This window comes from Meles meles, chromosome 9, assembly GCF_922984935.1.
Source record: "Meles meles chromosome 9, mMelMel3.1 paternal haplotype, whole genome shotgun sequence".
Classification (NCBI taxonomy): Eukaryota; Metazoa; Chordata; class Mammalia; order Carnivora; family Mustelidae; genus Meles; species Meles meles.
Genome location: NC_060074.1, coordinates 57,573,649 through 57,588,513, shown reverse-complemented (window position 1 = coordinate 57,588,513; position 14,865 = coordinate 57,573,649). Strand labels below are relative to the sequence as shown.

At 39.7% G+C, this 14,865-nt stretch overlaps 1 protein-coding gene and 1 pseudogene across 2 annotated transcripts in view; both read left to right on the top strand.

Moving 5' to 3' along the window:
• LY75 (lymphocyte antigen 75) overlaps window positions 1-14,865 on the top strand; it is a 132,383-nt gene that overhangs the window by 89,160 nt on the left and 28,358 nt on the right. The window contains exons 33-35 of one of the 2 annotated variants that reach the window (XM_046018803.1): window positions 1,607-1,729; window positions 4,082-4,249; window positions 6,516-8,474. In XM_046018803.1, coding sequence (XP_045874759.1) covers window positions 1,607-1,729; window positions 4,082-4,249; window positions 6,516-6,694 — 470 coding nt within the window. In that variant the 3' untranslated portion in view covers window positions 6,695-8,474. Of the gene's footprint in view, window positions 1-1,606; window positions 1,730-4,081; window positions 4,250-6,515; window positions 8,475-14,865 lie in introns of those variants that run through there. The other variant, XM_046018802.1, reaches the window with a different exon arrangement.
• On the top strand, window positions 10,932-11,762 carry LOC123950864 (annotated as a pseudogene).

Genomic DNA, 14,865 nt, shown 5'->3' with positions numbered 1-14,865 from the left:
TGCAAATGTAGCACAGTGTATCCTGCAAATAGTGAGCAAACTGTTCTTATTATGGGAAAAGATTGAGATTGGCTTTCTAATTTTATAACTGGCTAGCTGCGTAAACCTGACCAATTTACTTAATCTCCTTGAGCCTTTGTTTTCTCCTCTGTAAAATAGTGATAATATCTTCCCCTACAGGATTATAATATATTAAACAAGCATGTGCACACTGTGATCATCTATAAAGGAATAAAGACTTGCCTTTGCCCTTCTTCCAATGGCACCACCACAAAAGAAACACTTTAGTTCAAGTGTGGATAGGCTTGTCACTACTGAAGACTTTTTGATTCCACTTAGGATTGATTTGCAAGTCTAGTTATTATTTTATTTCTATCCCTTGCCTGATGATGGTGATAACACTATTTTCTCTGTGGGTTTAGGGCAATTTATCAAGCTTCAACAGTATTCAATTCCATACTATATTTAGGAACTTCCAGTGGGCATAACCAAATATGATTATGCATAAAATAATATTAAAGGATAGGCTAGGGCGCCTGGGTGGCTCAGTGGGTTAAGCCGCTGCCTTTGGCTAGGTCATGATCTCAGGGTCCTGGGATCGAGTCCCCCATCGGGGTCTCTGCTCAGCGGCAAGCCTGCTTCCCTCTCTCTCTCTCTTGTCTACTTGTGATCTCTCTCTGTCAAATAAATAAATAAAATCTTAAAAAAAGGGACGCCTGGGTGGCTCAGTTGGTTAAGCAGCTGCCTTCGGCTCAGGTCATGATCCTAGCGTCCTGGGATCAAGTCCCATATCGGGCTCCTTGCTCGGCAGGGAGCCTGCTTCTCCCTCTGCCTCTGCCTACCTCTCTGCCTACTTGTGATCTTTCTCTCTCTGTCTCTCTCTCTGACAAATAAATAAATAAAATCTTAAAAAAAAAATCTTAAAAAAAAAGAGAGAGATAACAATCTTTAAAAAAAAAAAAAAGGAAAGGCTAATGCTCCCCAATATCCCAAACCTATTTGCTTTCATTTTCACTTTAATAGAAGGAAACTTAAAGCTGAGTTATTATACAGAAATGGTTGTTGACAAGAGCATGCTGAAACACATCTTTCTACAATGATATAGCTATTAATACACAATGGTCTCGCTGGCAGGCTTTTTTGAAGAAACATAAAATTTCTTTATGTAGGGGCGCCTGGTGGCTCAGTCGGTTAAGCGGCTGCCTTCGGCTCAGGTCATGATCCCAGGGTCCTGGGATCAAGCCCCACGTCGGACTCTCTGCTCAGCGGTGAGCCTGTTTCTCCCCTTCCCTCTGCCTGCCTCTCTGCCTACTTGTGTTCTGTCTGTCAAATAAAAAAATAAAATCTTTAAAAAAAATTTTTTTTTCTATGTAAACTTTCAATCTAGAAATATTTCTAATTTCCTGGAATCTATTAATGCTATACTTTTAAAAAAATCTGACACAAATATGAGATTTTTAAAATATTCTCTATGTAAAGCTTGAATTTCTCAATGATCTTGATCATGATAGGTTTTTTTTTTTTTTTTCAAACAGCTGGTTGAGAATAAGCCACTTCCCTAGTTTGCATAAAGCTAATTAGTTTAGGGTTTGTTTTCCTTCAACAGATCATTCTGCAACTATCGTTACCATAGAGGATGAAGAGGAGAATAAATTCGTGAGCAGACTGATGAGGGAAAATAATAATATTACCATGAGAGTTTGGCTTGGATTATCTCAATATTCTGCCGGTAAGTGACATATTTGTGTGCACAGTGTGCAAAGAGAGTTCCAAATTGTCCTTAATACCAAATCAGCCTTGCTAAAGAATGTCAGGTGGTGGTTAATTGAAATGCTTCCTATTGATGAATAAGCTTAGGTCTGCTGGCTGTTTTGGAGACTTATAAATTCTTAATAACTGTGAATATGCAAGTAACTTACTAGTAATGATGGAAAATACTAATGAAATAGAAAATCGGGTTAAATCAATTGGGATGTCTAGAGGTTTAAGATACTTGGATCAACAACATATTTCTTTTTCCTACAGCAATATCTGTGCCCTCATGCTCCCACAAAGAACTCATGACTTAGGGGCGCCTGGGTGGCTCAGTGGGTTAAGCCGCTGCCTTCGGCTCAGGTCATGATCTCAGGGTCCTGGGATCGAGTCCCACATCGGGCTCTCTGCTCAGCAGGGAGCCTGCTTCCCTCTCTCTCTTTCTCTGCCTGCCTCTCTATCTACTTGTGATCTCTCTCTGTTAGATAATAAATAAAATCTTAAAAAAAAAAAAAAAAAAAGAACTCATGACTTACTTCCCTTAGAGTTCTAGGGTCTATCACCTGTGTTTTTATAGCTTAAAACTTTGTTTTTCAGAAGCTTCTCTTCTCATTGTTCTCTTCCCTCTTGAAACATTTTTACCATAGAGAAAAACTAATTCTTAATGGCGACTTTGTTTTTCAAACAAGCTTAACAAAGTTGCAGAGATGCATTAAAAAAGATTTGTGGAACAAATTTTCAGGGAATGATGGATTAATCCAAGCAATAATGGATAAAAGATTTGAGTGAACTTGGAATTGATAAAGAGTGAACTAAAAGCACAAATTCAATAGGAGAATAGGAAGTGTGTTTTACATTTTAAGCCAAGTTGATAGAATTCTAAATAATTGAAATAAATGTGAATCCCAAAATTTTAAGTACTTGTCAAAAAGTGAAATGGATTCGAAGTTGGCCATCTAAATGAATTCTAAATTGTATTTACACTATCACCACAAGGTGGTGCTACCTCAGCTGGGAAATAAAAATGGAGTCATGTGGGGAGACACTCCTGAATCCTCTTGACCCTTACTCCCCCAGCACATCTTTAATGATATGAGTTTTTTAGTTGGGGGTGAGGGTGTTGATGGGGATTCAGGCATTTAGAAATCTATCCCTCACCCAATAATAGTGCAAGCGTTCTATACTTTAATCAAGATACCACATTTTATATCAGTGCTATCTAATAGAACTTCCTGCAAAGATGGAAATGTTCTATATCTGTGCTGTGTAACAGAGTAGTAACTAGCCACATATGACCACTGAGCACTTGAAATGGGACATGTGTGGGGCACCTGGGTGGCTCAGTGGGTTAAGCCTCTGCCTTCAGCTCAGGTCATGATCCCAGGGTCCTGGGATGGAGCCCCCCATCAGACTCTCTGTTCAGCAGGGAGCCTGCTTCCCCTCTCTCTCTGCCTGCCTCTCCGCCTACTTGTGATCTCTGTCTGTCAAATAAATAAATAAAATCTTTTAAAAAAAAAAGAAAAGAAAAGAAATGTGACAAGTACAACTGAAGGACTGCTTTCTTTATTTTTTTCACTTTCAATAAGTTTCATTTTAAATAGTGGCATAACATAGTTCTAAGTAAATGAGTTGTATGATCCGCATGCCATTTTACCTTAGAAATTTAGAGGAAACTACCTTAAAACCCAGCAATTACACTATTAGGTATTTACCCCAAAGATACAAATGTAGTGATCCGAAGGGGCACCTGCACCCAAATATTCATGGCAGCAATGTCCACAATAGCCAAACTGTAGAAAGAGCCGAGATGTCCATCAACAGATGAATGGATAAAGAAGATGTCAAATGTCATACACACATACACACACAATGGAATATTACTCAGCCCTCAGAAAGTATGGATACTTAACCATTTACCTTGATGTGGTTGAAAGTGGAGGGTATTATGCTGAGCAAAATAAGTCAATCAGAGAAAGACAATTATCATATAGCTTCACTCAAATAGGAACATAAGAAACAGGGCAGAGGACTGTAGGAGAAGAGAGGGAAAACAGAATGAGAAGTCATCAGACAGGAAGAAAAACCATGAGAGACTCTTAACTACAGGAAACTAACGGAGGGTTGCTGGAAGGGAAGCATGTGTGGGGATGAGGTAATTGGGTAGTGGGCATTAAGGAGGGCATGTGATGTGATAAGCACTGGGTTTTACATGCAACTGATAAATTGTTGAACACTGCATCTGAGACTAATGATGTATGGTAAGTTGGCTAATTGAATTTAAATTTTACAAAAGAAATTTAGAAGCAATAAACTTAATTTCTTTCTTTAGATCAGTCTTGGAATTGGTTAGATGGATCAAAAGTGACCTTTGTCAAATGGGCAAATAAAAGTAAAAGTGGTGGTGGAAAATGTAGCATTTTGTTAGCTTCAAATGAAACTTGGGTAAAAGTTGAGTGTTCACATGGCTACGGAAGAGTTGTCTGCAAAGTTCCTCTGGGTAAGTATGGAACCTGTCCTTATTTTTGCAGAACACATCAGGAAGTAAATGTGCAACTCTATTATGTGCAAAGTTTTGGACTTGGTCCTAAAGTTCTTATTTAGTCCTTTCAATATATCCAAAAAACATGATGAAGCCATGCAGATTCTTTGCCAGAAAAATAGATGTAAAAGATGGAAGTGCCAAGATGTCTAAGAGTCCCAGATGAAACTACTAAACAGCCTAAAGTTTTTGTAATTCTTCCCTAAGAAAAATAGAAGCTACCAGAGTATTTGGGAACTCATTTCTTTGAATATGTTCTTAAGATGTATTTGATTCCATCATTCAAATATGTAAAAGCTCAAAGGTCTAATTCTGCAGTTAGTTTGCTTCCTTTCTCCTCGTTCCGATAAAACTCATGATTAACTTAGCAACAATGCAAAACTGGATTTAATTACTTAAAGTTTCCTGGAAGGGAGAGTATGTGCTGTGGTGAGTGCCGTGAATTGTGTAAGCCTGATGATTCACAGACCTATACCCCTGGGACAAATAATACGTTCTATGTTAATAAAAATAATTTTTTAAAAATTTCCTGGAAGGAACATCTATAGGAAGTCATAATTTAAACTTAGATTTCATCATGAATTGATATATAAAATAACCATAAAAATCTCATCTTCATTTCATTTCTAGAGAAATGAGCTCTAAATTTTTTACTGCAACATTTTTGAAGATTTAGCATAAAAATGTCCTTTTGGTGTGTAAATATTAAAGATAAAACCCCAATGCTAGATGATTGGTATCTGTAGCGTGTGTGTGTGTGTGTGTGTGTGTGTGTGTGTGTGTGTGTGTGTGTCTGTGTGTGTATTCATAAACTGATTCAGCAAGTATTTGGAGTATCTACTATACCTCATGCCCTGTTTGGTGTGCTGGGTAGGGGGGTGGCTACTTTCAATTAGGTTATGAGGGAAGACATCTAAGAACAGGAGGCATTGAAGCTGAGATCTGAAAGACCAGCCAAGCAAAGATCAGAGGAAGAGATACACCAGGTAGAGCTACCAGGTAGAACAAAGAGCCTAGAGCAGAATGAGCTTGATGAGTGCTCAAGGAAGAGCTGAAAGGTAGGCAGGCACCAGACACCTAGGGCTCTGGAAGCAAGGGACAAAGGTTCAGGTTCTATGCTGAGTGAAATGGATAACAACTGGAAGATTGTGGCGGGGGAGCTGGGGAGCAGGGTTACCATGCATAAACCAAGAGTTCTACTTTGGCACTCTGAGCTATCCATGTGGAGAAGAGATATTCATATGGAATGTCTAGCATGCAGTTGGACATATGAGAGAGAAGAGAGGTCAGCACAGAGATAGTATTTAAAGCAAGGGGATACGGGGCGCCCTGGGTGGCTCAGTGGGTTAAGCCTCTGTCTTCAGCTCAGGTCATGATCTCGGAAGCGGGGGGAGGTCCTGAGATTGAGCCCTGCATTGGGCTCTCTCTCTGCCTGCCTCTCTGCCTACTTGTGATCTCTCTGTCAAAGAAATAAAAATAAAGTATTTAATAAATAAATAAATAAAAAAGCAAGGGGACAAAATGAGCCCGTCTGGGCAGTATGCAAAGAAGGTGTCTGGGATAGCATTTGCAACTGAATAGCTAGGCACTAAATGAAGTCATCCTAAAACCTTAAATTTGCTTTAAAGCTAGTAACACTTCATTTGGCCCTAAGTAAGTCAAACACAAAAATTCACAACTTTTAGCAATTTGCTATCAAAGTAAGATAATATACTGGGAGTAATGTTCTTGAAAGGGTGATGGGGTAAAGTGAGAATAACGATCTTTTTTAACTTCTTTAGAAGAAAATTGATAAAACAATGAATAGAATTTAAATGAAAGAGAAAAGAGTGAAATCTGAAAACACTTGAGTGATGATGGAGTTTGCTCTCTGTCTTTTGTTTTTTTAAGATTTTATTTATTTATTTGACAGGCAGAGATCACAAGTAGGCAGAGAGGCAGGCAGAGAGAGAGGAAGGGAAGCAGGCTCCCTGCTGAGCAGAGAGCCCAATGCGGGGGCTCGATCCCAGGGTCCTGGGATCATGACCTGAGCCGAAGGCAGAGGCTTTAACCCACTGAGCCACCCAGGCGCCCCTGCTCTCTGTCTTAGTGCTGTGAAATGATCATGTGCTTATTGTGTCTAATTTGTACAAAGTTTACACGTGTGATGCACAGCCTAATGTATAAATCAGTAATGATGACTTTTATATTCTCTCCTCTAATGTCAAACCTTTCTCTATTCTAGGCCCTGATTACAGAGGAATAGCTATCACATTTGCTGTGCTAAGTGTCTTAGCTCTTGTCAGTGCCCTGATTTGGTTCCTCTTCCAAAGGAACCGGTTGCACTGGGTGGGCTTCTCTTCTGTTCGGTATGAACAAGGAATGAATGAAGATGAGATTATGCTTCCCACTTTCCATGACTAAATTCTTCTAAAAGTTTGCTAATTTGCACTAATGTGTTAAGGAAAATGAGCCATTTCAGCTTTTCCCAGGGTCAGTATTTATTCTGTTCTCAAGTAGAAGTCGTAAGTACTTTCTCAGTTGTTTATTGCTGTGCTGGTATCGAAAGTGAATTATCCACAAAGTGCCATGTTTAAAACCTTACTTAATAGAATAGAGAACTTTGATAGAATGGAAAAGAACCAAAGCTGGAAGTAAAGTCTAAATTATTTGTAGGGTAGCAGATGTAATGGGCATTTTCTCTGTAAGAATGTAGTTTGTAATTAGGAAATGTATATATGAATGGCACAACTGCTTAGAGACTCAATATCGGCATGTTACTAGGTCACAAATCTACCTTTTAGCTTTTAAGAATATTTAGCTTATGGCGCCTCAGTGGCTCAGTCAGTTAAGTGTCCAACTCTTCATCTCAGCTCAGGTCTTGATCTCAGGTTTGAGAGTTCAAGCCCTGCATAGAGCTCCATGCTGGGTGTGGAGCTTACTTTAAAAAAAAAACAAAAAACAAAAAACAAAAAAAACCCAGCTGAATGGGAAATTTGTACCTCAAGGTCAAAACATAACTATAAATAATATCAATATTATTTCAAAATAGTCATTTGTAGCATTTGGGAGAAATTATTAAACAATGAGATATGCTTACTTTTTAACAGAGCAAATTAATGCCTTTGAAAAGATGCTTCTTATATTGTTCCAGAGATATTTCATACCAAAATTGTTTAAGTGCAAATATTTTGTTTTGTCATAGTTATTCATAAAACAGTGTCTTTTAAAGGAGATTTAGTACTTAACATTTTCCTAAAGTGTGGGAACATTGCAGATTGATTTAGATATACTGTAGCAGTGTGCTTTTGTCTTTTCTTATGTACAACATATAACTCTTTCCTCTTAAAGGGAGCCAGCTAACAATACAAGTTCTTGAAATTTTTCTCATTCTTATCCTTTATATGTGACAAATTTTGACTAAGAAATTTGTGTTACTTTGTTGCCTTTTTCTGTGAGCTAGAGAAAAGGGGTCTATGAAGGAAATTGTATATTTGCATTTGTAAAAATGAAAATTTTATTGTAAAACTCTAAACCTTGTGATTACTATGAAAATATTTTAGATGATAAATGATTAAGGAAACACTGTTTTGTTATCACTTTAAATTTTACCACCAAGAATATACTTTTAATAATAGTTTCCACTGGACATGGTCAATGTTTATTCAGTGTTTATATTTATACTTTAGAATATTTTACATAATATTCATAGATTTATTTTAAGATTTAGAATGTTTATACTATGAGAAACTTATAATTTTCTAAGGCAGTTCTAGTGTAGTATAAAACTATAATGCAGTTATCCTGAAATATTTTTATTGAATTTGTTAGACTATTCCTCTGCCCTGTGATCTGTAAAATTTTAGTTGTTAAAGATTTTCTTCAAAGAACTAAATCAGCTTGATGTGAGAAGTACACTGAAACAAGGTACCTGACTGGCTCGGCCAAAAGAGCGTACAACTCTTGATCTTGGGGTTGTCAGTTCAAGCCCCATACTGGGTATAGAGATTACTTAAAAAATAATAAAATATAAAATCTTTAAAAAAAGAAAGTACAGTTATATATAGTAGTGATGCTGTAATTGCGTTGTTTTATTTTTCAAGTAAAAGTGTTGTTGATCCTTGTAGAAAAAAATATCTCTAGGTTGGGGTTTATAATGTTAGGCATATAGTATAACAAAAAATAAAGTGTGCAGTTGTTGTAATGAGAGGTATCTTTTATTTAAAGAATAAATGCAATCAGGGGCATCTGGGTACCTGGGTTGCTCAGTCAGTTAAGCGTCTGACTCGGTTTTGGCCCAGGTCATGATCTGATGGGATGTGAGGTGGAGCCCCACGTCAGGCTCTGCTGTCAGCACAGAGTCTGCTTGGGTTTCTCTCTCCCTCTCTCTCTGCCCCTCCCCCTACTCTCTCTCTCTCTCAAAATAAATTAATTAATTATTTTTTAAAAAATATAATCATCCTATATCTCTGAATGTTTGATTTGAGTCTCTTTTTCAGATCCTTTGACTCAGCAATTCTTAGCAAGTCTTTTAGCTAAGGATCAGCAGAAATTCCAACTATGGCTCACTTCTTCTTTTTGGTGCTTCTTCAGGAGATCCACCCCCACTGCCTAACCCAAGGCTTTCGTCACCTATTGACTTCTAAGTCAATGGGTCACATATTCAGTTCCAGACTCATATTTCTAACTTCCACTGGACTATCTACATCAGTCCTTCTCAGCATGACCAGAACTGCTCATATTGTGTTCCTTTTCCCATTTCACTGTTGGGGATGTGTCAGAAGAACCGGCTGTCTTTCCCAGTCTTCCCTAGCTAATCCAACCCCCACACGTGATCTAACAAAATTGAGCTCTCAAAACCAGGTACCTAAAAAAAAAGCAAGTAAATATACCTAATGATCAGGTACAGGGGACAAATGTAGAATTGATACCAATGGTCACCCTCTTTTTCCTCCCTTCACACCCACACACAGCATGTTCCCCTCCCTGATCCTAGGGCAAGATGCTGCCATTATCTGGGAGCTGCTCTCTGCAAATGACTGCAGTAGTTTGGTAGCCCCCAATCCTCATGCCACTGCTGAGTTTATGCTAGGGAAGGAGATTCAGATTCCTTTATCTTAGGTTCATTTAATCCTAAAACCCTTTTGGAGAAATGAAGCCTTAATTGTTATTAGTACAACAATTTTATCTTGTTTAAGAAGAAAATTTTAACTAGGTCTCAAAGACTTTTTTTTACTAGACCTCATGATCTATACAAAGTTATATCTACTTCCCTGCATATTCTAAATTTAAAAATTCTTACAGTATTACATTTTAACAAATTTAATATATGTATTTCTCTTTTTTCCAAGCTAAATTAATCACAAGCAGAATTTTAGAAAGTTTTTCCCGTTTCCACCAACCAGTTCTACTTCTTATATTCTCTTTCAAACAATATGAAGACACCATACCCCTCTTCTCCTAAGCTAGAATCCCAGAATTGATCCTCAAATCCTCTCTTTCTCTTCTCCTTAATCCAACAATTCTGTCGATTTTACCTCAGGCTTCTCAGAGTGGCTGTCTCCATTATCAGCTGTCTAATTTCAGGCCTTTACCTTTTTTCCTGGATTATTTGCACCAGTCTCTTCACTGGTCTTCCTCATCAGCCCTTCCTCTTCATCCCATATTTCCCACCCCTGGGCCCACGGGAGCTGAAGTACACAGAGGTCTCATTCGGTGTTTTGGCTGAAAGTTATAAAGTCCTCCTCCCTATCTTGGGCCAAAAGGGATCTCAGCAATGCTCAGCCCAGGCACCTTCCCCAAGAACCTATGTGCGCTGACAGTCAGCCCTAGGAAGCCCCAGGGTTTAGGTTTCCTGGCGAAATACCCTTTTAATGCCCAGTAAGATCAAGTCAACATTGTTCCAATTACCAACAACAGAAAAGCAAAGTCCGATAAAACTGGACTCTGGAAATTAGGAAAACATTAGTGATCTAAGCAAGTGGAAATGTAGCTAGTGGAGCCAGAATCCAGAGTGAGCTTTGAAGTGAAAGGGAAACAAGGAAATAGGGAAAGTGACGTTGTGAAAAAGTATGGCGGAGAAGGAAAGGACAGGGATTGGGTCATAGCTAGATGGAGGAGGTTGAAGAAGGTTTTTTCCAGAAAAGGGGGAAAGAGGTTCACAGGTTCAGAAGCTGAGAGGAGAAAAAACAAAACAAATCAAAACACCCCTGAAGAGTGGATTGAGAGAAGTTAATGATGCAGGGGAGAGAGATGGAGTCATGGAAGAAGATACTGGGGAAAATGGAGGAGAGGGGCAGGTCTAAGCCCACAGAAAGAGGAACTGAGTTTGGATGGATTGGGGAAGCCCACCTTCCTCTCTGAGGCCACACAGGGAAGACCTGCACGGAAGAGAAGGGGAGAGTATTGAAGATTTTCTTCTATACTTGATGGTCTTCCTGTCTCTACTGAGTAGAAAGCAAGGTGTTCTGCTGAGGAACATGAGTAGCAAATTGGGTCTCAGCTTGAAGAGAAAAATAAAAAATTTGAAATATCTGATTAGAGGAATGGGGAAGGGCAATGACCAAGACAAATAAAAGGATCACAGAAAAGGCATACAGGGCCCAGACAAAATTAAAAGCCATATATTTGTACTGACAACCATCAGGAAAATTGATTGGTCTCTCCAAATGAGCTCATCCTGGGCTGGTATGCTACAGGCCATGACATCACAGAGCACTCTGTGCTGATCCGTGAGTACTACAGCCGGGAAGCCCCCAACCCTATTCACCTCACCATGGACACGAGCCTCCAGAATGGCCACATGAGCATGAAGGCCTATGTCAGCACTTTAATGGGTGTCTCTGGGAGGACCATGGGGGTGATGTTCACACCTCTCACAGTGAAATATGCATATTATGACACTGAACGCATTGGAGTTGACCTGATCATGAAGACCTGTTTTGCCCCAACCGGGTGATTGGACTCTCAAGCGACTTGCAGCAAGTAGGAGGGGCATCAGCTCGCATCCAGGATGCCCTGAGCACAGTGTTGCAGTATGCAGAGGATGTGCTGTCCGGAAAGGTGTCAGCGGACAATACCGTGGGCTGCCTCTTGATGAGTCTGGTTAACCAAGTACCCAAGATAGTTCCTGATGACTTTGAGACCATGCTCAACAGCAACATCAATGACCTGCTGATGGTGACCTACCTGGCCAATCTCACAAGTCACAGATTGCCCTCAATGAGAAACTTGTAAACCTGTGAATGGGCCCCATGCAGCACTCCTGCCAGTCTGGGCCACCCTAGGACTCAGAATGGAGTGAAGTAGAATGGTTTTCTTGTGGTTTGAGTCACACCGAGTCAGTCAAGTGCTTGTGACTCTAAATAAATGTAGCCTACATTTTGTAAATGAAAAAAAAAAAGTTGAGGAACAGGTGTCTGTGAAGAAGAAAGAAAAGACCCCATCCTCAAAATATTAAACATGGAATCACCAGGGTTGCCTGGCTAGCTCAGTTAATAGACCATGCAATTCTTGATCTTGTGGTCATGAGTTCAAGCCCCCACTTTAGGGCTTGAATTATCATATGATCCAGCAATCCTACTTCTGGGTGTATATTCAAAAGAAATGAGAACAAGATCTTGTAGGAATATCTGCACTCCCATGTTCACTGCAGCATTATTTACAATAGCAAAGACATAGAAGCAACCTAAGTATTTGTCAATAGATGCATGGATAAAAAAAATTTATATATGTACATATATCTCCCACATACAATCACAATGGAATATTATTTCATCATGAGAAAGAAAGAACCTGCTTTTGTGACAACATGGATGAAACTTGAGAGCATTATACTCAGTGAAATAAGTCAGCATCACAAGAAAAAAGTTATTTATTTTTAAAGAAAAATTTTTTTTAAGATTTTATTTATTTATTTGACAGAGAGACACCCAGTAAGAGAGGGAATACAAGCAGGGGGAGTGGGAGAGAGAGAAGTAGGCTTCCCACTGAGCAGGAAGCTCTACACAGGGCTGGATCCCAGGACCCTGGGATCAGGACCTGAGCTGAAGGCAGATGCTCAACCGACAGAGCCACCCAGGTGCCCCAATAAAAAAAAAATGTATAATTATAATGGCAATAGATGTTAACTAAACTCATGGTGATCATTTAATAATATATTCAGACATTGAATCATTATGTTGTACACCTGAAAATAGCATAATGTTATATGTCATTTTATATCTCAATACAAAAAAATGTAAGACAAAGAAAGACAAATCCCACATGGTATCACTTATATATGAAATCGAAAACAGCCAAACTCAGAATAGAGCTGTGGTTACTAGGGACTTGGGGGTGGGGGAAATGGGGAGGTGTTGGACAAAGGGTACAAAGTTCCAATTATAAGGTGATTAAGTTTGGGAGATCTAATGTGCAACATAAATCACACAATGTACATATATATACACATATATACAATATATGTATTGTATATATGTATTGTGTATATATAATATACAATATACAACATACAATAATAATACTGTACTATATATTTAAGGTTCTTCCCTGTCTTTTAATGACTTGATAGTTCATTTCTTTTTAATGCTGAATAATATTCCATTGTATGGAGATAACACAGTTTGTCCATCACCTATTGGAGGACATCTTAGTTGCTTTCAGGTTTTATCAACTGTGAATAAAGCTACTATAAACATACCTATGCAATTTGTTCAGGTAAATACTAAAGCACAATTGTTGAATTATATGGTACGAATATATTTAATTTTGCAAGAAGCTGCCAAACTGTCTTCTGAACTGGTTGTACCACTTTGCATTTCCACCAGCAATGAATGAGAGCTCCTTTTGCTCCTCATCTTCAACATTTGGCATTGTGCTTTGGGTTTTAGCCATTCCAATAGGTGTACAGTGGTATCTCATTTTTGTTTTAGTTTGCAATTCTTTAGTGACATATGATGCTGAGTGTTTTCTTATCCTTTTTGCCATCTGTGTATCTTCTTTGGTGAGGTATTTATTTAGATCATTTGCATATTTTGAAATTGAGTTCTTTGGCTTTTTATTGTTGAATTTAGACTCAATTTTAAAGCATTCTTTGTGGGTCCCTGGGTGGCTCAGTTGTTAAGCATCTGCCTTTGGCTCAGGTCCTGATCCCAGGGTCCTGGGATCGAGCCCCACATTGGGCTCCCTGCTCAGCAGGAAGCCTGCTTCTCCCACTCCTTCTGCTTGTATTCCCTGTTTTGCTGTGTCTCTGTCAAATAAATTAAAAAATCTTTAAAAAAAATTAGTAAGATAAAGCACTCTTTTGCTAATGACATAAGACTATGTCAGGATCTTACTTGGCCCTGTTTTGTTCATTGTGTTGGCTGGTTCCAGATATCCTCCCCAATTTACAGTTTTCTACTTTATACATATAGCAAGCATAGTTTTTTTCCGGGGGCGGGGGGGGGGGGTCCTTAAACAACAGAACTTTATTGTCTCACATTTCTGGAAGCTAGAAGGTCACGATCAAGGTATGGGCAGAATTGGTTCCTTCAAGGGCTGTGCAAGCATAGTTTAAAGATCCTTCATCTAGGACGCTGGTAACAGAAGTTGTCTGAGGGTGGCACTTGGGTGGCTTGGTCAGTTAAGTGTCTGACTTCAGCTCAGGTCATGATCTCTGGGTTCTCAGATCCAGCCACTTGGGGCTCTGGCTCAGCAAGGAGTCTGCTTCTCCCTCTCCTCCATCCCTACCCCTGTGAGTGGGTACTCTTTCTCACCCTCTCAAATAAAATAAAATATTTTTTTAAAAAAATGTTGTCTAAGGGACATAGTCCAACTGGAGAAGCCTTTGAAAAGGTTTCTGACCATTAGGCCCAAAGGAGGAATGTTACAGACACTTTAGCCAAGTGATCCAAATTAGCATCACCAATGTGAGACAGATTGACATGGTGTCTCTCCTGAGCAGGACCCATCACTTCTGTGGTACTCTCGCCAAACAAACAAAAAACCTGAATCCCGTTCTTCCAATCTCCCTTAAGAGGAAACCTAAGACAAACCCAAACTGAAGGACATTGTACAGAATAATCGTCCAGTATTCTTCAAACGAGATGTCGGAAAGACAGACAATGACAGAGTGACTGTCTCCCATTAAAGGGCACTCAGGAGACAAGACATCTCAGCGCCATATATAACGACGGGTTGGATTTTAGAACAGAAGAGGCCACCGGAGGGACAACTAACGTGACGTTGCAAGGGCTGAAGACCAGCGAGCGGTATCACACCCGTTTTAATTTCCTGACTTTGACCATTCTACTGGAGTTCTGCACGGTGTTAACGTTTAGAGAAGCTAGCTGAGGGTTACGAAATTCTTCGGACTCTTTTTGTAACATTTTTGAGAGTCCGAAATTATGCCAGGTCGAATGACAAGTTTCAAATACCAGAGAGAGACGTGGAAGAGGCGGCGCGCGGGCGGCGGGGAGGGCAGCCCGCGTCTGGCCCCTCGTCTCCCCTTCCCTCCCCTCCCGTACGGTCCCCTCGCCTTCCCGCCCCTCTCATACCCTCCCCGCCCCCCGGGGCCGGCCGCGTGGGAGGGTTGGTCCGCGCCCCGCACTTCC